Raw genomic sequence first — 26,731 nt, forward strand, 5'->3', positions numbered from 1 at the left:
GCGAAGGAAAAGACGCTGCCTCCTTATCTGACGGCGCGCGAGGGCAGGGGTACACTTGACGTCCTTCACTACAGCCGTTGCCATGGACAACCGCTGCGTTGTCACCATGCGTTGCACTCCTGAAAATCACGTAGGTTAAACTTTTTATGTCGTTTCGTTGTGTAATTTATATAAACTGAGATATAATGTAAACTCTTGTCATGGTCACGGGTTTACAGTGAGTGACGCTGAAGTTAATGGACTCTAAAGGCTGCAGAAAGCTGTAAGCTAACCTTCATCGAAGACGAAAGACACGGAGCGAAGGCGGTAAAGTATGCTAATAATTAATCTGTAATATTTATAGGCCTGTTACACATTATGGGGAAATTGCCGTGCAAAACTGAAATAAATTTTTTGTACTCAAATTTGAAACTTCCTTTCATGAATAATTGGGACTAAGTGCTGGCTGTTTCTGGGTACGAACCTGAGCCAGAAAGACCTACGGTACTCTGGGTGGGGGTGGCGGCCATTGTCCTGCTGAAATAGCCACATGGCAGGGCGATGGCACACGTACAGGTTGGACCAACTCTCTCCAGTTAGATTTCCTTCAAGAACAATTAGATAAGTAATTAATCCCTTGTGTATCTTGACATTTGACAATGCAACTCAGTTGCTTACTTACTGTGCTTTTGTTTAATAAGGATATCTCTCAGTAATCTCTGATTTGTTTGTGGGGCTGTGATAATTCTGAAACCAACACCACAAACTGCAAGAAAAACATCAGTTATATCATCTCCCAATTCCAACTGCACATACCACACTGATATCTGTGTCAGGGTGTACTGGTCAGGTGAATAGTTTTCTCAAAAATGATTTAGGTATTTAGTGAACTGAAAATATGTACATAACAGTAACAATTAAGGAGTCTATTTTTTGTTCATGTTCCATGTTATCAAGGGATCAAGCTTGTAAGAAAAAGTTTCATTCACTCCTTAATTCATCTACTTCAGTGCGAACCAAAACATATTTTTTTTGGAAATTGTTACACTCGTATTAGTGTTTCAAATCTGCTTATTAAAGGTTATTGAGATCAAGGTATTGGTCAGCTTTTGTTTCTGTTACTTAAAATTAGTGTCGTTAAGATGTAGTCAAGCATCTTGCTCTAGATTGTTTGCTTGGCATTTTTTTCCGGGAATAAATAAGTAAGAATATTTTTAGTTTTATACCTGTTTCATAAACATGTGTCAAAGGACAAATTCATGATACGCAATGATACACAAAGGACAGTGTATCATTAAAGTGTTGGGTCATCTTTCCATGAACACATCAGGCCTGTATATTGATTCTCTGCTTTTCCTCTGTGCTACTTGAAGGCTGAAAACCAGTCTAACAAAGGATATTCTCTCATTTGGTTGTCTGATGAGGGTAGTGGAGAGCTCTATCTAAAACCTTCCATCTTGCTTTAGATCTGTGAATCATATTGTCCTCATCAAACCAATCAGTGAGCCTCTGTGCACTGTGGATGAGGCATTTTCATCAGGATAGAAATGTTACATCACAAGATAAACCTGATTACACAGAACAGTTTGGATTTGCAGCAACTCTTTCTTTCAAAGAGACAAGTGGAGCCAGACCTTGGCGTCAAACCCCCCTGCATAAGAAAACTGCCTGATCCACTCAGCATCGCGGTCAAGCAAGGGATTGGGCTAGGATTGTGATAAGCTGCTTCCTCACAATTACACATTTCCATGTAAAATGTATCATCATTTGTCTTGATGCATGCTCAATCATCCAGGTATGAAAATCCCAAAAGCTTTTGGCGTAGCTTCATTTGCTGTTTTCTTTCAGTGTTTTCCAGGGAAACTATTCCAGCAAAGTCTGACCCAAAAGGCAGCATGTCAGAGAAGAGTGTTTGTAACCCAACCTGTGATGACGAAAACATTTCAGAGAAAGAACAAGAAGAAATCCTCGTCTATGGGACTGAACTGTTGTCCAGCATCGATTCATATGAGGATATTAAAGTGCAAACAGATGACAGTGCCTACGTCACATGGACAGTTTACATAGCTCTAGCCGTTCCACAGGGTAAGATGGTCCACAGAACATATAAACAATTATTATTATCTCTGTTTAGATGGTCAGAGTGAGACGGTTGAATTTGACAGGCTCTACATATCTGCTGTAATGTAATAGTGTTTTGATTCTAAATCTCATTCCTGCACATTTGGCCTCTTGCAGGGGAAGTCAGTGCTCCTGAAGATTCTGAGAAAGCAATGAAAACAAAGAATGTGTCGGTCCACAAAGCTCAGAGCTGCTATCATATTGAATACAAATTGTTGCCAGGTGATACTGAGACGGTTAAAGTCGACATACTAGTATTTGGGCCGGCAGCAAAAATATACAGAGAAGACGAGTGCAAGGTAAATAGGATCCTCTTTGTTTGCGTATGTGTGTGTGTGACATTAATGAACAAGTCATGAACATCATAAGTGGATGGGAGTATCTCGTGGTGTAGAGTTACGGTGAATAGTTGACTGCTCAGGCTGCTGTTGAATACAACTTTGAGTTTGTCTAATGCAAAAATAAATGTGAACAGATTCTAAGAACGTGGCTTGAGGGAGATCAGATTTGGGTTGGCTGGGCCCAGAAGTTTAACATCGGACTCAACAGGGATGTGCTCATCAGTCTTCTACCTCATAAGATCAGGCTTCAGATTTGGAACACTAAGGATAAACTGTGCAGCCAAGCCCGCTACGAAAGAGTCAGAGCCTTCAGACTGTCACAGGAGCTGTCTGAGGATGACACAGAGTGCGGTGAGCATCCATTTCCAATTTTCTTAAAAAGGATCAAAATATTACACCTATTCAGCATAAAAAGAGTTTTCAGCTTTCTGTCTGAACCATGAAGTAATCGCCAGAAAATTCTATCCATTCATTTTCTTCCGCTTATCCTTATTGGGGTCGCAGGGGGCTGGAGCCTACCTCAGCTATCATAGATCGAGAGGCAGGGTACAGCCTGGACAGATTTGCTGTCTCTAGCACAAAGAGACTGGCAGCCAACCACACCCATTGGCAATTTATAATCACAAAAACTCGTGTATCAAACATGACACACTTGTCTTTAGAGGGATAGAAATGCTTTAACCAGTTTGATTTACAAGGGCTTCAATTGACTCAAGAATCAAATGGCCAGAAATTACAGGGGACTACAGAGACGTCTGTTAAGTAAGGAAACACAGTCTCTGTGATTAGTCACCATCCAAAGCCCGGAAACCCGGTGTGAGCCAGGAAAAAGCCTCCTATTGTGTTATGGAATTATGAACCTTATATTTTTACTCAGGTTGTATTGAGACGATGGTGAACAAGCTGAGGAGCCTGTGTGAAAATAAGACACACACATCTAAAAGACAAAGAAGCAATTTTTGTGTTGATCTCAGTCCAGATGTGGGACCAGAAACGGGTGTGTGCATTACAACAATGAATATTTTATGTATATCAGTGTGTCATACTTTTATACTTCTTAATGAATACATTTTTTCAAACTTAAAACAGGTTTTGAAAAAACCTCGAGTGACTATCATGACCTCGAGGCCATCAGAGATAGTGGCACTGCATCATTTGAAATCAGCCCTGTTTGTTTGTTGGCAGGTGAGTCACAGCCTGGACCAGTGCTGGTCAGCTGAAAACAAAGCACTGTTCCTATTTTCTTATGTAAGCTTGTATTTTCTGACTGTCAGGTGAGAACTCACTGACTGAGAACATCCCAGTCTGTTCTTCTGGGGTTTTTGAGATCATCTTCAACATTTCTCTGGATGAACCACTGATGTCAGACCAACTGAAGGCTGAACTCAATCCACTTGTTATCACAATTTTGTCAGCCACTTCGCTGCCTTCATCGTCAGTGCCTTTTCACGTCCTACAGGTGGGATGTACACATCGTTTTAGTTTTGACACCTTTCTATGTGTTCAATTCATTTCTTACTCAGTCTGCCCTTTCTGATAGTGGGCAGTGGTTTCAACTTTCAGCTCTGAGTCATTTTCTGGATGATTTCTTTTTCAGGAGAAATGTATGCCCGTTTATTGCCAGTATAAGTTCCATAATTTAAATGAACACAGGACAAAGTATCACAAGCAGGACACCAACATCTACTTCAGAGATGTGAATGTAATCTTGACTGGTTTGATGAGTCGTAAAGAGCTGTACGAGTTCCTATCCGGTCCACCTCTGGAGATAGAGGTTCATGATCGTGACCAGAAATCGGAAGCGCTGAAAACGCAGACACTTGGGACCACGTCAGAGCATGACATCCAGTTCGGTGGATCGGTATTACAGCAGAAGTCTTCAGCCATTAATCCTCATGGTATTGCAAAACTAAACCTCTCTGAGCTACTGCTGGGGAAGAAAAGTCTAAAGGTGTGCTTGCCAGTTAAATGCAGCCCTTTGCTACCGGACAGGGAGCGAAGCCCACACAAGAGGAAGATGTCAGAGAAGCCAATGCCACAAGGCCATTATTACGCTGCCAATTCTCAACTCAAAGTCAAAGTCGAGATAACTTACCCATTCAGTGTTCAGAATGACAGCTGTGATGAGGACTCCTGTAAGGGTCCGTTTGGCCGCATCGTCTACATCTTTGGACGCAGCAACTCCTCTGCGATGACCAAGCTGAGGTCGGAGATACTGCAAATCAATGCGGCAGCTTTCCATCTGGGCTCACGCTCAGTGGAAAACATAGAGACAGCCCTGTCAAATTATCGAATGAATTTCGAGCACAGTGAGACCAAGGATCTGGATTTTGTTTCAGGGTTTCATGTGATAGATAAGAAGACCCACATCTTTGTCCTTGAAGGGCTCAAACAAAAAACAGTGAAGAGACTCTGGGAAGCCGTTCCTATGAAGTAAGCCAACCCGTGCTGTCTTGTCCCAACAGCCGGTGTTAATAATTTTCACCTGTGCTGCCTGCTGGATAAAGTGTTGAGATTGCATTGAGGGTGCTGTAGTTTGTGTGATGTTTTGCAGGCTACGTGGGAGTGAGGAGGAGCAGGTGACAGTGCTGTATAATTCAAACCTGGTTTTCTTCAGACGCATCTATGACTCACTAGACATGAGCCTGAGTCCTATCCATCTGAGTCAGTCACTGGAGACCATCATGAAAAAGTCTCAGATCTACGTTAGAGGCACGATCCCCCAACCCTGCTTTCAGGCTTTGTCAAGGTAGCTGAATTAGACATATTTATTTGAAGTGAATAATGGTGGTGGGAGGATGAGCCAGAACAACCTTAGCTTTCGATTTGACGTGTTTTTTGGAAACCACATTGCTACTTGGTGTGTGTAACTCCAAAGCTCAGTCCCTTTTTAAATATGATTTGGTCTTCACCAGCTTCTATTTATATCAAGCCCTCAAGTTAAAGTTAACTGCTGTTCTCTATTAATCGGGTAGTCCCCAACTGTTTTGTTCTACAATCTGGAGCCTACATTTAATAAAGTAAAGGGTTGCCAGTAAAGAAAACCGCTGCACCTGAAAATCAGAGTTAATGGGAGTAAACAGAAAAAGAGCAAAGCTGTTAAACCAGAACAATGAGCTGACAGCTAGCAAAAATGTGCATATGTCTTATTGAGAGGTTCACATTGACTGACTGCTTCCACCTTATACTGGATATTTGGCATTTTTTTGTTGTTTTGTTTTGTTTTACATTTTATGTATACAGTGACTGTGTGGTGTGCTCAGTTTCAGAGTCAGATTTACTTGATCTGAAAAGACTCTAGTCTTTGGTTAGTTGGCTAGTAAAGGAGCCTTGGATCAAAATGAATATGTCAAATATAAAACAAACAATTCGGTATAAAATGTATAAATTGTGTAATTTATCCTTTTTCTTAGGTTAAGCCAGCTTTGTCAAGTGAAGCAGCTTAAAGAGGTGGTGGAGTACAACCTGTTCCCCTCAGCTGACATGATTCTCAGCTTGAGCAGTGTATTTGGTTTATATGCTGAGAAGAGGGAGCAAAGGGTTCGGGCAAACACTGAAGGGAGCATTCCCACTCTGCCTATCAGCATGAAAAGACATGGGCCCATCAGCACACATAACACAGAGTACATCACATGGAAACAGAACAGGCCTCTCCAGCAGCTGAAAGACTTTGTTGAGGTTTGTGATATCCTATAGTACTATGCACTTACTTGAAGCGTTTTATTAACAGATCCAGTCATGTGTATCATTATATTCCAGGAAAATATTAAAAAGGTGCAAGAGCAGAGAGAGCAGTTGCAGAAGCCAGAGGCTGCAGTGTTAAGGATAGACATGGCTGCAGGAGGAGCAGCACACAACTACAGCATCCAGACCTTCAACTCAAATGAGCGAGCTAGGGAACTGCTCTGCAAAGAGATGGCCAAGGTGTGTGTAGCATGCTGTCTCTAACATATCAGAGTATAGTATGGTACCCAGAAAGTACCATTGTAAGGTGTTCTTACAATGCCATTGTAAGAAAGCCCTCTGTCTGTACAATCTCATGGATTTTACCAGCTTTTCCAATCACATCACAAACACATAAAATATTGTCATTAACATTGGGTTTTTCTCGTCTTCCACCACTGCTTTCTCGTTAACAGAGTCATTTAAAAATAACTTATGAGGTGTGCTACACATGTGGCCGATTATTAGCCTTATACATAAAATGTGATTAGGCGGAATGGTGCTATCCACCTCGGCCGCTGTATTCCAGATGGCGGGGATCCAACCGGCACCTGCGCCTGTGTATTTTTAATGGAATAAATGTAATTACACACAAACCTAATCAATGTATATTTATGAGTACAACATTTTTTTTCTATTAAATAACCTCAAGAATGACTTTGTGTATCTTTAAATGTATTTTTCAACCTTTTCTGACACACGGTGTCATTCTAGCTTGTAGAATAGTCTATACATAATGAACATAATGAAGCTAAGTAATTTTTCTGACTGCCTCAGGTGCCTGGGCGCAGGTTTACCTACAGTCAACGGTATAACAGTGCAACAGTGGACCCGGGAGACATTCCATGGAAAACCAATACTAGATCTTCTTCTACATCTACATTTTGGAATATTAGCACGAGCAAGTCCAAAGTGCACCCTAACCACCCAGATGAAGCTCGTGTGGAAGAGCTGAGAAAGGTAAAGTTCATTTGCAAGTACTGTGCAACAGAAGAGAAATACTAGGTTTACTGGTATTACTATGAATACACATGGGACAAGGATGACCGTGACCATGAGCCAGCATGTTTAGGTTAGGTATAGAATAGCATGTAATATGACATGACTAATAATATTAGCCCTTCTGTTGCTTCAGTTGTCGTGAGCACACAATTATTTATTATCCAATGGCAGTAAGAAAACATTTGTAAGTTCTTTGAAACATCTGCCTAATCTTCAAAAGTTATGTGATGATAGTGTTTTGTAGTTGATAATTCAGTGTGCTTCCAGCCGTGGAGGGAGAACATCCTACATGCCAACACACTGAAACCCCCACTTTCACGCGACCCATGGCCCTGGACTCAACACTCGGAGGACTTTGAGCTCTACAGGAAACCTCCCCGATTCTTCAGCACCTCTCCCGTGACCATCTACCTGGCTGGTATGGACACAATTAAGGAACTTAAATTACTTAATAGCTGAAGTGCAGGATCTTTAAGTGCCTTCAAATGCTTATTTACCCTCTGAAGAGTCCAAAGCACAACAAGGTTCCTCTGAATGTCTGAACTTTGCCTGCAGTCCCAGTATCATTAAATCTTTCTCCATCATTAAGACCATACACGAACAAACTTAATGTGTTGGCAGATGTAGTATTTAAAAATAACAGGAGAAAAAAATCTAGCATATTTGACCAATCACTGTAGATTCAGTGCATCATCAGAGTTCCTGAACTCTTGGAAAGCACAACCTCACTGTCTATGTGAATCTTTTTGTTTAGACTCTGGTTCCTCAAATGGAAATCCAGATTTACTAAAGTGTAAAACCAACGTTTAGGGTTGAACATTTATTGTCAGGATTTACTAAAGAGGCGCCGTGTCAAGTTTGTAAATGAAAAGCATGGACAGAGGTGTGTTTGTGGCTGGCCTCACTGTCTTTATTGCAGATGTGTCTTCAGAGAAGTGGCACTTATGTACATGTCTTACTCTTTTCTGTAGTACTATATCTGTTACACAGTACTGTGCAAAGGTCTTGAGCTGTTTGAGAAGCAAAACATGTTCAAATATACATGGAAATACTTTATATGAGGCAAAAACAGACATTTCTCATCCACTTGGAAGTCAGTATTTTGTATGACCACCTTTATTCTTCAGCACAGCCTGAACTCTGTGAGGCAAAGTATTGTAGACAATATTAAGATGTAAATTTTAGCAATTAAAAGGACAGATCTGAAGTGTGTAGATTAATGACTGAATCTTACTAAAAATGTAATATGCAGCCTCACATGGCATGCTCTGCTGCAGGATGGTAGAAATGAATGAATGGTCATAATTGAAACAATGTGGTTACATCTGTGTTTTGACTGCAGCATCATCTGGAACTTAGTGTTTGTACCTGAGGATTTTTATTGCATTCATCTTACTAGTATTGTGGAGTTCATTGAGAAACAGACAAAATCCATGATCTGCACTAAAGTAGTTACAGTTGCAAGAAAAAGCTCACAAACCCCTCAGCAATTGTGTAAATATACAATTTCCAAGTAGAGATAATTATACTTGTTCCTTTTTTCAAGTATAACTGGGACAGCTGTAGCAGCAGGTCATCTATTAATTGAGCGGTTGATGGTTCAATCCTTGGAAGTACTTCAGTCTGAGTGCTAAATATCCTTGGACATGATACTGACCCCCCAGCTTTAGAGAGACAGGGCTTAAGCATAGAAAGAATGGGCGAATGAGACAGGCAGAGCACTATATAAGAACTAGTCCATTCATCATTCCTGTTATTTCTCAACAGTTCTCTTTGATTAAGGTCACACCTTTAATTTGGACATTCCAAAACATTATCTTTATTTTTCTTTGACCGTTCTTGTGTATTAGTCTGGGATAGGGCTGTGCGATATGACCAAAACCTCATATCCCAATATAAGACATCTATCTTCCCGATAACGATATAAATCACAAAATTTAACATTTTCTGTAAATTCTGTGAATCTCGGGCAGCTCGACTTGCGTGAAGTGTTTCCAGCTGGGCGTCGTGTACTTGGAGTCCAGTGTTTTAACCCAGCGGTCTCCAACCTTTTTTGCGCCACGGACCGGTTTATGCCCGACAATATTTTCACGGACCGGCCTTTAAGGTGTCGTGGATAAATACAACAAAATAAAACTAGTACCGAAAAAAAGATTTATTCATAACACACGTGAAAAGACCCAGGAAAACCGAGTTAACGATAAAAACGATAACAAAATAACGCTGAAAACCGATAAAATTATTTTGTGACAGCACGAAACAAACGACAGTGTAAAATTAAACGATAGATGTTTTTATATCCTCATCCGATATATATTGTTACATCGAACAGCCCTAGTCTGGGACATTCTATTCAGACTCCCTTGGTCCAGAGAAATATCACCCTGACTTTAACTAGTTAGAATAGAATAGAATAGAACAGAATAGAAAGTGAAATTTCGGTGTTACACAGCTCTTATAGCAAGGGGAATATAAAATATAAAAGGAAGACACAAAGTGGCCCTATATACATAAGCAACTGAAGCTCGTATATACAGGTAACAATGTACAGAAATATGTAGAGAAAACTTGTACAGGGATATGTATAAAATGTACAGTGAACAAACAGCTGGTGAGTAAGATGAGCAAAGGATGTTAAACTGTGTTATAGAGTCTGACAGCTGCTGTAAGAATGACCGGCGGTAGCGCTCCTTCCTACACTCATTGCTGCAGACCATAATCCACCCTGCCACAAAGAAAAAATGATTCAGAAATAGTTTTTGAGTCACAACAATGAGTTTGAGCTCTTGACTTAACCTTCCCCAGATCCTTTGCGAACATCTTGGCTCAGATACCACAGCACACCTTCAGGTGTGTAATGGATTTGATGATGGGTCAGCAAAAGGGGGGGAACAACACAATACAGTTTTCAGGCCCCTCTTCTGTGGAACCAGCTTCCAGTTTGGATTCAGGAGACAGACACTATCTCTACTTTTAAGATTAGGCTTCAAACTTTCCTTTTTGCTAAAGCATATAGTTAGGGCTGGACCAGGTGACCCTGAATCCTCCCTTAGTTATGCTGCAATAGATGTAGGCTGCCGGGGGATTCCCATGATGCATTGAGTTTTTCCTTTCCAGTCACCTTTCTCACTCACTATGTGTTAATAGACCTCTCTGCATTGAATCATATCTGTTATTAATCTCTGTCTCTCTTCCACAGCATGTCTTTATCCTGTCTTCCTTCTCTCACCCCAACCAATCACAGCAGATGGCCCCGCCCCTCCCTGAGCCTGGTTCTGCTGGAGGTTTCTTCCTGTTAAAAGGGAGTTTTTCCTTCCCACTGTCGCCAAAGTGCTGCTCATAGGGGGTCATATGATTGTTGGGTTTTTCTCTGTATCTATGAAGCGCCTTGAGGCGACTTTTGTTGTGATTTGGCGCTATATAAATAAAATTGAATTGAATTGAATTGAATACTAGGCAGGTGCTCATAATGTTGTGCTTGACTGGTATCTGACCGAGACTAGTTTATCTATTTTATTTGTGTAAGAGGGTCCTTTTTGACCTTTCAGAAAGGTGAAAAATCCCACAATTCTTTAGTTCACAAGTGATGCAGACACTAACTCAGTATACAAGCATGTCATGAAACCACAAGGTTTCATTTAAAGCTGTACTGCTGACGTAGTGCTACATGGATTTTCCTGATTCTGATCAAAACAAAGCCCCCAAGAATTAGTTTAAGGAAAAAAGTATGTAGTAAGTGACCTATTTATATGAACATAATAATGATTAAATATTATTTTTTTATATTAGTTGGAAATTAGACACAGTGGTTCCAGTGGATGATGTATCCCGGCATGCCAGCAGGTTGTCAGACAGAAATAAACAAACGGCAAATGAAAGCAGTTCACAAAAACCACAACACAGCACTCCAATAAGGTTTTAAACATTCACAACAGAGGGCAACATCTTTAATGCATTTTCAATAGACAGTTTTCCTTTCAGATGTAACTCCACCATGGAACTATTTTCCTGTGGCACAAAGGCAGATCTGTGATCTGTCCAACTAACAAAAAACATATTTCTTAGATTTCAGCACTATGAGATGAGTTATGATCTCGAGTGAGTTACATGTTTGGTAACATTTAATGAGACTTACGGTGTGCTTACGTTTCATGTATGTGTTTTGTTCAGGGACACTGTGAATTAGATATGTAAGTGCAGATCAGGGATAGCTCTCCTACTTCAAATACATATGTCCAGAAATGCCTTAATATTAAGTGAGACAGAGAAACACATTGTCAGAAGACCATATGAAGTTTAGTTGAATTCACAAAAGTGCGTGTAATAATGTCACCGTTTGGGCCTCTTGTTGTAATTCTGATGGGGTTGAAATGTTGTCTTTTTCAGTCTGTCAAGTCTTCGGTGGAGCTGTGATGCACTTTTACTTTTCTCCACTCACGAACTGTTTGTCTGCAACTTTATTGCAGTTTGTCTGCAACTTCATGAGAAGACTAGGCTCAGCTTCATTTTTAAAAGCAGACAAAAACATGGGAGCATACATCATGTGACAGTTACAGCCTATAGTCTCAAAGCCAACATCTAGCAAAGCACAGAATATCTAAGAGTGGATTTTCCTATGTCTGTCTACGCTGCAAGCTTTTTCACTGTACTACGGCCAGTATTGATCCATGTTGATTGAAGCTCCAGATGGCAGATATTTAAGCCAGTAGAAGTCTTTGCTGCTGAGTAACACACTCCCAGACTGAGCTGGAGAATAAATTTCGTCGGCCAGAAGCTTAATTGATCTCAGCAGTGTACAGAGTTACTCGTTAATGTGTGCCATGTTATATTTTTCCAACTCTGTTGTAAGCTAAAACCACACCACGCCTGTTAAGTTTATCAGCTGTATGAAGTTTACAGGGTGAACTCTTTGGAGTTGTTGATCCACAGAGTTAAGCGTGTGCGCTGTTGATCCTCAGGAGATCGTCTCCAGCAGGAGCAGCTCCAAGCAGCCAGAGCTCAGTACAGCCGCTGGAAGAAGCAGCTGCTTCCTGACGGCAGCAACATTAACTCAGCAGACAACAGCCCCGTCCAACAATTCAAGTGTCACATGAAAGGAAACCTGGAGAGAACTCAGGATATACTGAAAGATCTGCCAAAGAAATATTCACTGAGGAAACCAGGCATGATGCTTAAGGTACAGCATTTCCACTCATTCCAAGTGGCACTCAGAATTCAGTACAAAAGAGTACAGCTCAACAACATGAAAAGCCTTCAGAATAACCATGCAGACAACTAAAACTGATCATTAAGGGAAAGTTAAGGTCAGAACTCTTGTATGTGACTGGATTAGCTGAAGCTAGAGGCACTTAACAAACGAGCAGCTAGGTGTGTTTATTCATGACTATAAAGTGTTTTATTTATTTCACAGACCTGCATTTGTGTTTATTCAAGGGTTACAATAATACTCTCATGACAAACGGCTTGATAATCAAGATTTTTTTTTATTACTATTGGATAAATCTTTCATATTTTAGATGGTTCAGTTTCAAATAGCATAGGCTGTATATAAAACTGTGAAGTCACCTGTGTCAAAGATGCATTTTTTGTTTTTTTTTTGTGGGACCCTGAAGTCACCATACCAGACAAGAGGGTGAGATTATCAGTTAATGCTTGGTCAGCAACACAAAACTTTACAGGTGTAATACATGAACACTCAATGAATCTAATATTAATAAAATACTACTTTTAATATATAATTCCTAGAGTATTTAAAAGTAGAATGGGAGGCAGAGCCTTCAGTTTTCAGGCCCCTCTTCTGTGGAACCAGCTTCCAGTTTGGAATTGAGGTATTTTTTAACTTTTAAGTTTAGGCTTAAAACTTTCCTTTTTGCTAAAGCATATAGTTTGGGCTGGATCAGGTGACCCTATAGGTGTATCTTGCTGGGGGATTCCCACAAAGCATTGAGCATTTCTTCTTCAGTCACCTTTCTCACTCACTGTGTGTCTATTGACACTTAGGCTACGTTCACACTGCAGGTCTTAATGATCAATTCCGATTTTTTGATCAAATCCGATTTTTTTGTCTGCTCGTTCACACTACAAATAAAATGTGACAGCAAACGCGCTCTAGTGTGAACGCTCAAAGCGGCCGCATGCGCAAAAGATGACGTCACACACAACGCGCTCTGTTTAGACCCAGAGCAAACAATATTGTTTGACTGATGGCCCTTAATATAAAGACTTCGGACTTTAAGTTTCCCAATTTTTGCTTTAAGTTATTTTGTTATTTACATAATAATGTAAATAACCTAATAATGATCCTTATTGCTGTTTTAGAGGAGCGGTGCTTCAAAGGATAGCTGCAGATTTCTGTCAGAATCTGCAGATTATACAGTACAAATAAAATGTTCACGTTTCTCCAACGTTGTCTTCCCAACAGTTTCACTGACATCTACACGGGATGGCCAGGAAGCGTTCACGATGTCTTCTCGGGCTCTGATAATTGGCGTCTGTCTCGTGTCAGTGACATAAAAGACAGATTTAATGCGACATGACCGTTCAAACAGCAGTCGCTTTCTAAAACATCGGATATGTATCGGATTCAGTACCACATATGAAAGTGACCCAGATCGGATTTGAAAATATCGGATTTGTGCCGTTCACACTGTCATACCATGATCGGATATGGGTCGCATAGGGTCAAAAAAATCAGATTTGATGCGCTTTCGCCTGTGAACGTAGCCATAGTCTCTTCCTGTTAAAAGGGAGTTTTTCCTTCCCACTGTCACCAAAGTGCTTGCTCATAGGGGCTCATAGGATTGTTGAGTTTTTCTCTGTATGTATTATTGTAGGGTCTACCTTGCAATACCTTGAAGCAGCTTTCGTGATTTCACGCTGTATAAATAAAATTGAATAATTTCACTCTCCAAATTTGGAGCACAAACTTGCTAGATTAGACAATTATGGACTAGAGGTCTGGTTCACTCCCTTAAATTAGCAAAGGTGGTACCTCAGTGAAGTCCAGAAGCTAGCGCTTCTTGTTTAGGAGGTTGCTATGGAAGGAGAAACTAGCCATAGTGACAAAATCGTGATGGTGCTGGCACGGCTGGCAGCCTTAACCCAATTTCCCTCGGGATGAATAAAGTATGATCAATCAATCAATCAATCAAAAACACATTAAGCCTAGTTTATAATCCACTGCGGACGCAGACAGCTGGGGCTCCGATGGCCAGGTCCTGTCACGCTACTTTGATGTCCACTTGAAGTCCACCACTTGCGGAGCATGCGTAGTTGGTGCAGTCTCATGTAAGATAACAGTTTCACGTGCATTTTTTTTCCAGCTACAGCAGTTCACAAAAGTGTTAACAAAAATGCAACTTTAAAGGCCATTTATTCTACACATGTTTAGTTTACATCTTGTATACTTGTTTTTCTTTTATCGTCGTGGCTCTTCTTGCACCTAACTGAGGAAATCTTTGACCCAAGAGCTGCATTTTGTTTCACAGCCTTTTCCTCAACTGTCCGTGATGAACGCTGCTGACGACAAAGCAGAGGAACGGGAGAAAGTGTCTCTGACTCCAGGTCCATGCATGGCCTGCAGCCTGGGAAGAAACGCCTTTCCCAGACACAACTCTCAGTACAGCAAGTACCACTACAAGTGAGCTCAAGTGCTGTTTGAAAAGGCAAATGCATGAGAAATGAAAGATTTCTGAAGTAATATATGCTTTTTTTTCTGTTTCCTCTTACAGTGGATTCTGTGAGCAGCATTCATTTTTGTACAAGCGGACTGCCCTGCCTCTGACAGACAGGGAGAAGAGCATCTTCAGGTTTCAAAAGTAGCATTAAACAACAGTAAAAGTCAGCCATTCAGGAAAACCTGGTGTCCAAACAGGCTCATTAAAACTGCTATCCTGCAAAATTATTCATTATAGCATTAAAGTGAAAAAGTACTTAGGATTGAGTTTCATGTAAAGTCATCAGAGTAGAAGTCTGACCCACTTAAGTTATTATTAATATAAAATGGCTAATATTAATCTCTTCATGTTTTACTGAATGTACAAACAACCACTAATACAAGATTGGAGACGCATCATTGGGACTGGTCAAAATAGTCCAATCAGAATACAGGAAACAGTATTATGGTCTCAGCGCAGAGCTCAGTAAGTTCTTTCGAGAGGGTGAGAGCAGATGTAGGCTCTGTTCTCCAGGACCTGTTTGGCAATCTTCTTGATGTTGGCATCGTTGTTCTCAGGAGAGTCTGAAACGAATTGAGACAAGAATCACAAACCACGCCACGCACTCCGATCAGACGTAAACACAGCACTTGATCATAGCGCTGGTTAGCTCTGCATTACTTCGAGGTCATTAAAAAAAAGTGCACGGTGTGAAAATGAAAAGCAGCGGGCGGTTCCAGTGTTGGTATGTGCTGTTTGGTGGGGAAATTCCACAACACATGCAAGTCTTTTGTACTAAGATGTTGCTGAAAGAAGGAAAAAAAAAGTCCCACACGGATCACGGTGCTGTTCTCAATTACCGTTTTGTGTTGTACTTACGTTTTTGCAGCTGAACCATCCAGTAATTGTTCTTAAAGAAGGCATCGCTGCAGAATGTGTTTGCAAGCAGCACCTAAAAAAAAAAAGCAACACCAGTAAACAAAGAATCCAGTTTTGACAGAACTGTAAACATTTGGCACCTCTATCTGCAAATATTGTACACATAATTACTGAAAACCAAAGGTGTATTACGTGCACTCTCACATTTATGGCTTTTAACTACAGTGCAGAGACAGCACAGCGCTGCCCGTCTGAAACACAGAGGATAATATGAAGCATTCGCTGCCCTCTTTAAAGCCTTTCTTTCTTAAAGTCTTTGTGTTGAGGTTTTGTTTTGCGTCGCTGTTTCTCATTACGAACAGGACTCTCTTTCAGTCGTCTTTACACTCCATCGTCCTGCCCTTCACCTAAATCTGCTCCGGGAACAACCGCAGTTCAAATGAAGGTAGTGTGCTACAGCTTTTACCTCGATCAAATAGTAAAGTGAAAGTAATAAAAGTGACGGCGGGTTTTATTTAACAAGTCTAAACACAAGCTGATCAAAAGCCTAATTAAACACGTCAGCAAGTGAAAGAAAAAAAAAGAAAAACACACAAATAGAGAATAACAGAGACGTGGAGCTGTTTTAATTGTTTGCAGAAGGAACCGCTGTCCTGCAGTAAGTGAAAACAGCCAAAACAAACCACACCAGATAAGATTATACGATTTAATAGAGCCTAATAGTGAGGAATAAAAATCACATTCAAATTCTCCGTGGGGACTTTGATCATGAGCCGTAATGCTGGAACCATCCAAAGTAAACTTACGAGCTGCTAGACTCTGAAATGTGTGAATGATGACATGAGCTCCTGTAGAAACCTCATCTGTGTGATGTCAAAGAAATAGTCTAGCCACAAACATCAGTTTGGGTGGTAACCATCAAACTCACAAATAAAGCACTATATCATATCAATAACTAGGGTAGACTTTTGTGTACACACACACAAACACTGTGTTCAAAACAATTACACAATACGATAATGAAAAAGGATTAAATTTGATAAGATTGGCTGTGTGACGCAAAATGTGATTAGTAGTTCCCTCGTTCAAAATCAAAGCTTTTCATGGTCACGATTCAACTCGTAGCTTGTCGGCTTGCTTCAAGGCTTAAAACTAAATTTGTAATTCACCTCAAAGAGCTGAGACATATCCTGCTTTATGCTGCTGTTAATGTGAAAGTCTTGAGTGTTTGGCCAACAGCAGAGTGTGACCGCACTGCATGTTTGGGAGATTTTCTTCTTGCATCTTACTAATAAATCAGGAAGCTCTACATCCGGTCCACTTCGTGTGTACGTGGCATGTGTGTTACTGGGGACCTGAGTAAGTGCTTTGCTGAATGTGATTCGTCATACGTTGAGAAAGTTTGTCCGGTTAGGCCCCTCCAATGAGCCGTTCAAGGGAAACACTGCCAAAAGAAACAACTTGTAACCTCATGCTGACGGTCGAAAACTCAAAGTGGGTCCTACAGAGACAGCTGGACAAGTGAACACGATCTGATCTGAATCTTTTTGTCTTTCGTTTCTTACGATAAATGTGGATGAGCAGTTCTCTAGCATTCGTGTTGAAATGTTGTCCAGAAGTGGTTGGCATGGCTCAAAATTTCACCTGCTGCATTTTCCTCCAACACTAAGACGCAAGCTGAAATTACAGTTGTGTAAACTCCAATTCTTTACCGACTCCTCACGCACGTGAAAACATGAACTCAGCCGCTGTAGGTGTGAGCTGGGCTGCTGCGGGCTCTGCAGTGAACATACCGATGCTTATAGTGTGGGCTAAGTGAGGCAGCTGTTTACTGTCAGCCTTAAACAGCGTAAACACAGGAAGTGATGTGTACAGAAATCCTATGAGATCGATGGAAAACTGCTCTCGTTGTGGCAAACAAACAAGTTCAATGTGAATATTTATTCTGCGTGTGCGAGACCTCTAAACTGTGAGTGTGCACAGAGCGTACAAACCTCGTGGTCGTGATTCCTGAGGCCGATGCTAATGGAGCGGCTCGCTCTGGACAGGACGGCTGTCATAGCGTACATGTGGATCAGCACGTCTGCCACCCTCTTCAGGACGAGCTGCTCGTCCACTATGCTCTGACATCATCAGGGGAGAGGAGGAGAGACATGTGAGGGACAGTTACCTCAACTTTAGCTTTTGTATTTTAGTGACGAAAACCTAGTTAAGTCACTGTGCAACTGAAGAAGCACACGGTTAACTAGCATCGGGCTTTATTGTTGTCCTGTTGCCATGGGTAAAACATGTGAGTAAAACTAATGAAATGAATAAACGGACATAGTTTCCATCTAGATTTCAGAGTGAAATAGCAGCTTGGGGCTGATGGGCAGTTAAGGAATGAGTTTTCTCTGCATTGTAACACTACAGATAATCAGTCCTGTAATGACACTGACTCAGCATTACTGTACAATTACAGCATGAGCTGTTAGAGCACGGTTTGTTGCTCAATCATCCTTTCATTTAGTCAAGGCTTTGAGCCATAGCAACAATTTTCTACTTAAATGCATCAGTTCCTCCACCCTGCCTCCAATGAGACCATCTTCTTTAATAGCTTTGTCCAATTTCCTGAAAATATCATTAAAGAGAAGAAGAAATGATTTGCATGTGCTGTTAGCCTTTAAACTTTTTACTGCTTATTTTCTTACGTGTAAGCAGCCTGAACCTCGATATTCAAACTCTTGGCAAACATTTAAGTCCTCTGAGGAAAGATTGTGCGTGCTGGATCTAAACCAGTCAAATGATACAGGAACTGAGAATCTGGGAAACTATCCGGCTACCAAAAGGTTTATAGCTTCTTTGGGTAAAGCTGTGATTACAAAAGCACAGTCGCAAAACACAACTTGAAGCAGCTGTGTAACAGACAAACACCCCCGCTCATTATGAACTTTTATATTTACATGATGAATGGGAAATTTGCTCATAGAAACTGGAAAGCCCCACAGCTGCTTTTCCAGAATCAAACGCTACCTTTCCATATCTGTAGAGCAGGCTCTCCACAGTCGACCCAAACAGGCTGATGTTCTGCTCCAGCTTCTTTGCACTGTCCTGCAAACGGAAACAGAAGATTGAAGAGCCTCGACAAAAAACACTTCACTCATCTAACACCACAATTCTCTTACTTCCAAGCTGGGATGCACCACTCCATCTTTCCCCGTCAGGCCGAGGTCTACTGAAGCTCCAAGCGAGGTCCTCAGTTTCTTGCTGACCATGCCTAACGCAAGACCTATATTTCCTTTCTTCATCTCCCTGAGGGCACAAACAACCACGTGCCTCTAAGCACAGGCAAACAGCTCCATATTTTTCTTAGGAAGTGTAAACACAACACAACTAACAGAAGGGGCGATGTAGGACTTAAAAGCAAAAACCTTCAAACCTCAACAACACCTTCAGATTCTTACTTTATTTTCCCTGTGAGGATTTTGCCAGCGTACTGCATTCCAGTGAGAGCGATGTACATCCTCAGGATTTCATTGGTACCCTGTGAGCAAACAGTGGAATTGGACTTAAGTTAAGAGTTTTCTGTGTCACGGGAAGTGGCTCTCTGATGGTTGAACAGAGAACTCGGTTGTGAGCAGGCAATGTTTCGCTTTCAAAATCAGCTGGAAACGTGACGGTTTAACGATTTCTTTTATTTACTGCATGTCTTAGGTGAAATGCTGATTGTCTGCTGGGGGAGCGCGTTTTATTCGTGCAGGCTGTACCATACTCGCATCACAAATGAAGCCCAGCTGTAAAGTTACATGTACTTATTTGGTGATGCAGAAAATGTTTATACACTTGATTCTAATCACAGAACACACAAACCAAGCTGACCTCAGCTGCACAGTCAATAACCACCAAAGTGAAACCTGTTATCTCTGACTAACGAAGAACGGATGGCTGCATTGAACTTCCCTCGCACTGTACCTCGCAGGTGTGCGTGTATGAGTGTGTGGGATTGTCTGCTGTAGGAAAGCAGGGAATTTTGCTACATTGTGTTTTCAAATTTTAAACTTTCTATCAGTAACAGTGAGTGTGACTGACTGACACAGTGAGGGGCTTTGATAATGATGGGTCTGGAGCTTCACCTCAAAATTAACTGTTTACTTCAATTTCATCGATTAAGAGCTTTGTTTCAACAGTAAAATATGCCACCTGGTGGTTGCTGACAGAATGAACCATCTCAACAGTCCAGTATCTTTCACACAAGGATTTTAAATTTGGCAGCACGGTGGTTGGCACTGTTGCCTCACAGCAAGGACGTCCTGAGTTCAATTCCAGTTCCAGTTCTGGGGCCTTTCTGTGTAGAGTTTGCATGTTCTTCCCATATTTGTATGGGTTCTCTTCAGGTACTCCGGCTTCCTCCCACAGTCCAAAGACATGCAGTTAGTGGGGTTAGGATAATAGGTGTGAATGTGAGTGCGAATGTTTGTTTGTCTCTATCTGTTGTTAGCCCTGTAACAGACTGGTGACCTGTCCAGGGTGTACCCTGCCTCAGCTGGGACAGCTGGGATCGGCTCCAGCGACCCTGACAAGGTTAAGCAGAAGATTCAAATTCCCAATGACCAGAAAAATACTGGGATTTGATGCAGTGTAGCGGCAGCACTACAGTTTGGAAGACAAGGTTTAACAAATGAACTGTTAACAGTTTTTTGATGTGTGTCATGGAGAGGTGAGGGGGGGCACAGAGTTCATCTTAACTATGGCTGGGCAAAAAGCTGAAGGGCAGGCAAGATTCATTTTTTGAAAAGGAAACAAATACATACGGTTTCACTCTAGCACAAACCAAGACTATATCTAGCCCTCAGAGTTTAAACACTTATGTATGAGTACCTCAAAGATGGGCAGGATGCGGCAGTCCCTGACGAAGCGCTCAAAGGGATAGTTCTTGGTATAACCCAGACCTCCGAGCACCTGAAGAGCCTCGCTCACACAAATCCAGCCTCCCTCCGAGCTGAACACCTGTACCGAAGATGAGGAACACACACCGTGAGTAGTTTCATAAAAGTTTCACCTGAACACAGACGACAGAGCAAGTGGTACCTTGACCATGGCTGCCTCCAGAGAACAGTCTGGAACGCCCGGTCTGTCCATCATCCCTGCTGTCAGGTATGCCATGCTCTCCATCACGAAGGCATTGAGGGCCATCATTGCAAACTTCTCCTACAGAAAGCATAGAAATCACAATATTTAGTCACTTCTGATCAGACTGGAAGGTGTCACAAGCTTCCAAGTGAGGGGAGAGCATACCTGGATCATACCAAACTCACTCAGGCTTTTGTTAAACTGCTTCCTGGTAGCGGCATACTCAGATGTCAGCTCTACAGAAGGCCAGACAGAGAAGCCAGACTTAATAAACTTAAAACACTCACAACTGCTACCCAGTTAAAACAACAGCTGAGTGCTCACCGATCAGCTTTTTAATCATTCCAGCACAGGAGCTGCCCATACTGAACCTCCCCGAGTTCAGGATGTTCATGGCGATCTGTTCGACACGCAGCACATGTTTACAAATATTACAGAATCTCCGTTGTGTAGACAGATGAAGCTGGCTTTAGAGCTTACCTTAAATCCGCCCCCAATTTCTCCGATCACGTTCTCTACTGGTACTGGGACATTATCGAAGGACAGCTCGCAGGCTGAAAGGTTACAGCGTTGAAACATAAATGACATGAAAATGGCTCAGCGTCTATCAAACTGCCTTTAAGTGTTGATGAAAGGCTTACTGTTGGATCCCCTGATGCCCAGTTTGTCCTCAGGCTTGCCGCTGGTGATCCCTCCAAAAGCCCTCTCCACGATGAATGCAGATATCTTGTCTTTCTTTACACCATCTACTTCCACCTCAGTCCTGGCGAACACGGTCATGATGTCCGCCATGCCTCCGTTTGAAATCCAGATCTGACAACATGATTCAAGTCAGGAGCTTCAGTCAGAGGCTGAGTTGAAGTCTGGATTAAAACTTGGTGGAAACGGTTCCTCTCACCTTGGAGCCGTTGATCAGGTAATGTTTTCCATCTTCAGACAGGGTTGCACGGGTCTGAATGGAGGCTGCGTCACTGCCACTGTAACGGACGGGCTGAGTGTCAGTGGAGCAAAGACAGCTACATGCTCAGGCACATGGCGTAGATGCCATTATCACTGTGTTAACGCTGGCTGATGCATCTAATTGGGTTTTCAATGATGACTTTGGCTCGCAGTGATTTGAAAACAACCTCACTGTTTAGTTCACTTCAAGCAAACAACACAATGAGCCTTTATCACCAAGTACTAACCAGAGGAAGGAAAAGTGGGAACACGGGTTCTGTGGGTGTTTCTGTGGAGTCCAATCCAAACAGCTAATGGTCTCTATAAATACATAGTATTTCTAAAGTCATTGGGAAGTGATTCAACATCTGTGACATCAGTCTTTATCTTGATTAAATAATGTCCTGATTAAGATTTAGGCTGTAATCATGGTTACAGGATTCAGTGTCCTGCATCCTGTAACTGCCATCTTTAACTACCGTTTGGCGCCCTGTGGGCGTTAACGCTGAGCAGTGACTGAGAATGAACCTGCAGATACAATCAGCTGAGCCGCTTATTTTCAGGTTGCTGGGTTTAAAATGTAAACTGCAGCAAGTTACCTGGATGGAGCCTGACGCACACTGACTGTTTTCATACTGGGAGACTACTGGCAGTTGCCAGGCTACCCCACAGCCCCCTAGTAGATGAAAATGTAGAATAAATGTGATTTTTAGGTAAGCTGACATCTGATTTTGAGGTCCAGATCACCAGGATAACTGCTTGTCTGAGATTTTCAGTAGCTGTACCTACGTCACCTCGTTCTCAGGTTATCTTATTCAAAAATAAAGGGGCCACACTGCCTACCTCAGATGTTTTACCAGGTCTTGTCCTGTCCAGCTTTGTTAAACCTGTGTGAAATGTAGCTTCAGCTTTCTGTTTCTTAGCTCACAGGAGGGACGCACTGGTTTTCTGCTGTTGTACCACATCTGCTTCAAGGTTCAAAATGTTGTGTGTTCATAGAGGGTTCATAGAGCTATGTTCTTTTCTGACTAAACCCTACAGATGGCTGTATGAGACAATCCTAGTAGTTTCTGAGATACGAGAACCAGGCCACATTCAAAGCCACTAAAACCACCCTTCTTCCCCACTCTGATGCTGGGTTTGAACGAGCTTATATGCCTAAATGACGGATATTGAGTTGCTGCCTTGTGAGTGGACGATCAGATATTTGTTCTAATAATAGTTCAACTGGTGTACCTAATGAAGTGGCCAGTGGGTGTAGAGATAACCTGTTATTTGTGGCTGTGCTTCACTGCTGTATGAGCAGAGTTGGAGCCACAGAGGAGAACGGATGACATGTGCATGGTGTTCTTTACCTTCCGGGCTCTGTCAGACAGAAAGCTGCGATGTGCTCCCCTGAGGCCAGCTTGGGCAGATACTTTTTCTTCTGGGCTTCATTGCCTGCTATCAGGATCCCCTGAGAGCCCACAAATGTGTTAGCAAATCCTCCAGATTGTCCACATTGCAGACACAACTCCGTAAGAGTATTGTATTTTTTACCTTCAGTCCAATGGCTTGATGAGCAGCCAGTGTGACGGCGATGGAGCCGTCTAAGGCGATGATCTCATTCAGTCGTGCATAAATGGTGTGGGATAATCCAAGACCCCCTGGGATTGAAAAACAAATGATAAACAATAAAAACAGAAACTGCCCCACTGTGTCTCGCAGTGGGGCAGTTCCATCTAGCATGGATGTGTCAGAGAGACAGCTGTGGAGCCATGATGAAGTCAGGATCGTAGTGATGTTTCCGGGAAACCCCACTACGGTCGATATGTAGCTTTGACTTGAATCTGTACGTGTAGAAGCCGCACTGAGGCAGGAACCATATCTAAATCTAACAGCATGCCACCTGTTCATTAAAGCATTTATGCGCTGAGCTCAGACAGAGTACCATTTAGATGTCAAGTGTGAGAGCTTAATTGAACCTCTTGTGCCATAAAATACACCCAAATATACTGACCTGATACTTGAAACGCTGCTGATTAACAGCAGATAACATACTAATATACTCATAAAGTAATGACGTTAAATGTTTAAAGTCCATTCAAACAGTATTTCAGTATTTTAAACTGCGCTCTGGGACTCATGTCTCCATGTGTAAAACAAAGCTGTTTGTAGAGTCTGTGATCTTCTGTCTTCTGTTTATCCTCAACACCAGACCTGCCATAGCAGATGGCTGCCATCACTGAGCCTGAATATGCCAATTAAAACAGAGTTCTTCCTCCCCACAGTTGCAAAGTGCTTGATTACAGGGGATTGCTGGGCTTCTCTCTAATACCATACAGTTGTCATCAGCAGTGCCACGAGATGAATGCTTTGTTTTAAACTGACATACATTAAAAAAAATGTTCTGGGAAGTTAAATCCCTGCAGTGGGTGCAGCTACATATTTGATTTGGCACAGATATGATGCCAGATGTAGTTCCTGATGCAACCCTTCCATTATCCAGTCTTGGCTGGCACTAAGTGTACACTAGCTTGCAACCTCCTGAGGCTGGGCTTATGACCACATGTAATACCATCTGGAAAGCATCTGATTGACAACTGCCTCATTTTTTAGCATGATAATGAATCCAAACACAGTAGCAGCGCAGTAAAGCCATACCTGGATAGACAAACACGCAGTGCACACTATCGGTGTGGCCTCCCCAGAGCCCAGACCCCAACATTATCGAGATCATCAACACAGGACAGAACAAAAGGCAGCCGACATCCAAACAAGAGGTTTGAATATCATCCAAACAGCCTGGAGAGATATTCCTGAAGAACACTTAAACAAAGCTGCCTGAGATAGTTCAGACTGTTCAAGAATAAAGACGGTCATACGAATATGGAGTTCCAACATTATTGGAATTGTACAAACTGTGTTTGTTATGTTTACATGTTTCAATAAATCTCTCTGTGTATTTCCCATTTTCTGAGCAGAACGTAAAGAAATGAAGGACAGCTCCAGCACATTAGTGTAAATCACTAGCTTGAAACCATAGATTATATAGAAAATATGGATCCAGCCACTGTGACGTCATGCTCAGTACTTTGAATGTTGCCATCTTGGTTTTCTGAAACCAGCTGTTATGAGCTAAATGTGGGTCTGACTGAGAAACCAAAGGTCACTGCACTCCATAATGACCTGTCCATCATCCGCTAGGCTGGGTATCATGGATTATACCAACCATTTTGACTGGAAGGAAAGCATCATTTCTTCTTTTTTCTTTCTTCTTTTTATGCTGTGTTCAATAAGACTAGAACTAACATTAAATACTATCATGAGGAGATTTGCTAAGATCAAATAGCAACAGGGCATGAAGATAATCAGAGCCCTTCCTTTCATATCAAAAATCCTTGTAAGAGTAGTTGTCAAACAGCTAACAGATCATCTGCAGAGGCTTATTTGAAGAGTTTCAGTCTGGTTTCAGAGTTCATCACAGCACAGAAACAGCTTTAGTGAAGGTTACAAATGATCTTCTTATGGCCTCTGACAGTGGACTCATCTCTGTGCTTGTCCTGCTAGATCTCAGTGCAGCGTTCGATACTGTTGGTGGTTGTGGTTTGTATCATATCCAATTACACACCAAGTTTAATTATGTAGTTCCACAGGATTCAGAGATAGGACCAATTCTGTTTACATTATACATGCTTCCATTAGGAAGTATCATCAGAAGGCATCGCATACATTTTCACTGCTATGCATGAAGCCAGATAACACACACCAATTAGTTAAACTGCAGGAATGTCTTAAAGACATAAAGACCTGGATGGCCGCTAACTTTCTGCTTCTTAATTCAGATCAAACTGAGGTTATTGTACTCGGCCCTGAAAATCTTAGAAATATGGTATCTAACCAGATTCTTACTCTGGATGGCATTACCTTGGCCTCCAGTAACACTGTGAGGAACCTTGGAGTCATTTTTGACCAGGATATGTCCTTCAACACACATATTAAACAAATATGTAAGACTGCGTTCTTCCATTTGCGCAACATCTCTAAAATTAGAAATATCCTGTCTCAGAGTGACGCTGAAAAACTAGTTCATGCATTTATTACTTCCAGGCTGGACGACTGCAATTCATTATTATCAGGATGTCCAAAAAACTCACTGAAAAGCCTTCAGTTAATCCAAAATGCTGCAGCAAGAGTACTGACAGGGACTAGAAAGAGAGAGCAGATTTCTCCTGTTTTGGCTTCCCTTCATTGGCTTCCTGTTAAATCCAGAATTGAATTCAAAATCCTGCTCCTCACATACAAGGTCTTAAATAATCAGGCCCCATCTTATCTTAATGACCTTGTAGTACCATATCACCCTCTTCTGTGGAACCAGCTTCCAGTTTGGATTCAGGAGACAGACACTATCTCTACTTTCAAGATTAGGCTTCAAACCTTCCTCTTTGCTAAAGCATATAGTTAGGGCTGGACCAGGTGACCCTGACTCCTTCATTAATTATGCTGCAATAGACGTAGGCTGATGCATTGAGTTTTTCCTTCTTCAGTCACCTTTCTCACTCACTATGTGTTAATAGACCTCTCTGCATTGAATCATACTTGTTGTTAACCTCTGTCTCTCTTCCACAGCATGTCTTTATCCTGTCTTTCTTCTCTCACCCCAACCGGTCGCAGCAGATGGCCCCGCCCCTCCCTGAGCCTGGTTCTGTTGGAGGTTTCTTCCTGTTAAAAGGGAGTTTTTCCTTCCCACTGTCACTAAAGTGCTTGCTCATAGGGAGTCATGATTGTTGGGTTTTTCTCTGTATGTATTATTGTAGGGTCTGCCAATATAAAATACCTTGAGGTGACTGTTCTTGTGATTTGGTGCTGTATAAATATATAAATAAATAAAAGTGAGTTGAAATAAATGCCACTAGGGGTGTCCACACAATCAGACTTCTTTTCTGCAACCACAGGAGGAAGTTGCCCTCTGCTGGCCAAGGAAAAGAGTGCAAGTTTTTAGGC

The 26,731-nt window shown here is 41.8% G+C and overlaps 2 protein-coding genes across 5 annotated transcripts in view; one reads left to right on the forward strand and one right to left on the reverse strand.

Annotated features, from left to right (window-relative positions):
* Window positions 1-15,066, forward strand: cfap92 (cilia and flagella associated protein 92 (putative)). 4 transcript variants are annotated; one of them, XM_085161075.1, is made up of 17 exons: window positions 1-130; window positions 219-311; window positions 1,828-2,064; window positions 2,218-2,399; window positions 2,576-2,792; window positions 3,319-3,438; window positions 3,531-3,626; window positions 3,716-3,900; window positions 4,039-4,874; window positions 4,996-5,190; window positions 5,855-6,119; window positions 6,201-6,365; window positions 6,942-7,124; window positions 7,434-7,584; window positions 12,125-12,342; window positions 14,654-14,805; window positions 14,897-15,066. In XM_085161075.1, coding segments are annotated over exons 2-17 (3,294 nt in total). In that variant the 5' UTR covers window positions 1-130; window positions 219-310; the 3' UTR covers window positions 14,988-15,066. The 4 variants fall into 4 exon arrangements, 3 of the variants coding, with proteins under 3 accessions (XP_085017201.1, XP_085017202.1, XP_085017203.1); XM_085161076.1 differs by having other exon boundaries at window positions 219-306; XM_085161077.1 differs by lacking the exon at window positions 219-311 and having other exon boundaries at window positions 81-130.
* Window positions 14,520-26,731, reverse strand: part of acad9 (acyl-CoA dehydrogenase family, member 9) — a 15,094-nt gene continuing 2,882 nt past the window's right edge. Inside the window, exons 4-18 of the mRNA XM_085161090.1 lie at window positions 23,288-23,394; window positions 23,104-23,204; window positions 21,708-21,786; window positions 21,451-21,622; window positions 21,290-21,363; window positions 21,134-21,209; window positions 20,975-21,045; window positions 20,768-20,887; window positions 20,558-20,686; window positions 19,144-19,223; window positions 18,865-18,991; window positions 18,713-18,790; window positions 17,695-17,823; window positions 15,701-15,773; window positions 14,520-15,405 (exon numbers count right to left, since the gene is read on the reverse strand). Of these exons, the coding sequence (XP_085017216.1) occupies window positions 15,305-15,405; window positions 15,701-15,773; window positions 17,695-17,823; window positions 18,713-18,790; window positions 18,865-18,991; window positions 19,144-19,223; window positions 20,558-20,686; window positions 20,768-20,887; window positions 20,975-21,045; window positions 21,134-21,209; window positions 21,290-21,363; window positions 21,451-21,622; window positions 21,708-21,786; window positions 23,104-23,204; window positions 23,288-23,394 (1,517 nt within the window). The 3' untranslated portion in view covers window positions 14,520-15,304. The remainder of the gene's footprint in view (window positions 15,406-15,700; window positions 15,774-17,694; window positions 17,824-18,712; window positions 18,791-18,864; window positions 18,992-19,143; window positions 19,224-20,557; window positions 20,687-20,767; window positions 20,888-20,974; window positions 21,046-21,133; window positions 21,210-21,289; window positions 21,364-21,450; window positions 21,623-21,707; window positions 21,787-23,103; window positions 23,205-23,287; window positions 23,395-26,731) is intronic.

This window comes from Neolamprologus multifasciatus, chromosome 5 (genome assembly GCF_963576455.1).
Source record: "Neolamprologus multifasciatus chromosome 5, fNeoMul1.2, whole genome shotgun sequence".
NCBI classification, from domain to species: Eukaryota; Metazoa; Chordata; class Actinopteri; order Cichliformes; family Cichlidae; genus Neolamprologus; species Neolamprologus multifasciatus.

Bases quoted from the DNA above. Each gene is read 5' to 3' on its own strand.
- cfap92 (XM_085161075.1), top strand. The intron at 2,400-2,575 runs GTAAATAGGATC...AAATGTGAACAG, and splicing joins ACAGAGAAGACGAGTGCAAG to ATTCTAAGAACGTGGCTTGA. The intron at 3,627-3,715 runs GTGAGTCACAGC...TCTGACTGTCAG, and splicing joins CCCTGTTTGTTTGTTGGCAG to GTGAGAACTCACTGACTGAG.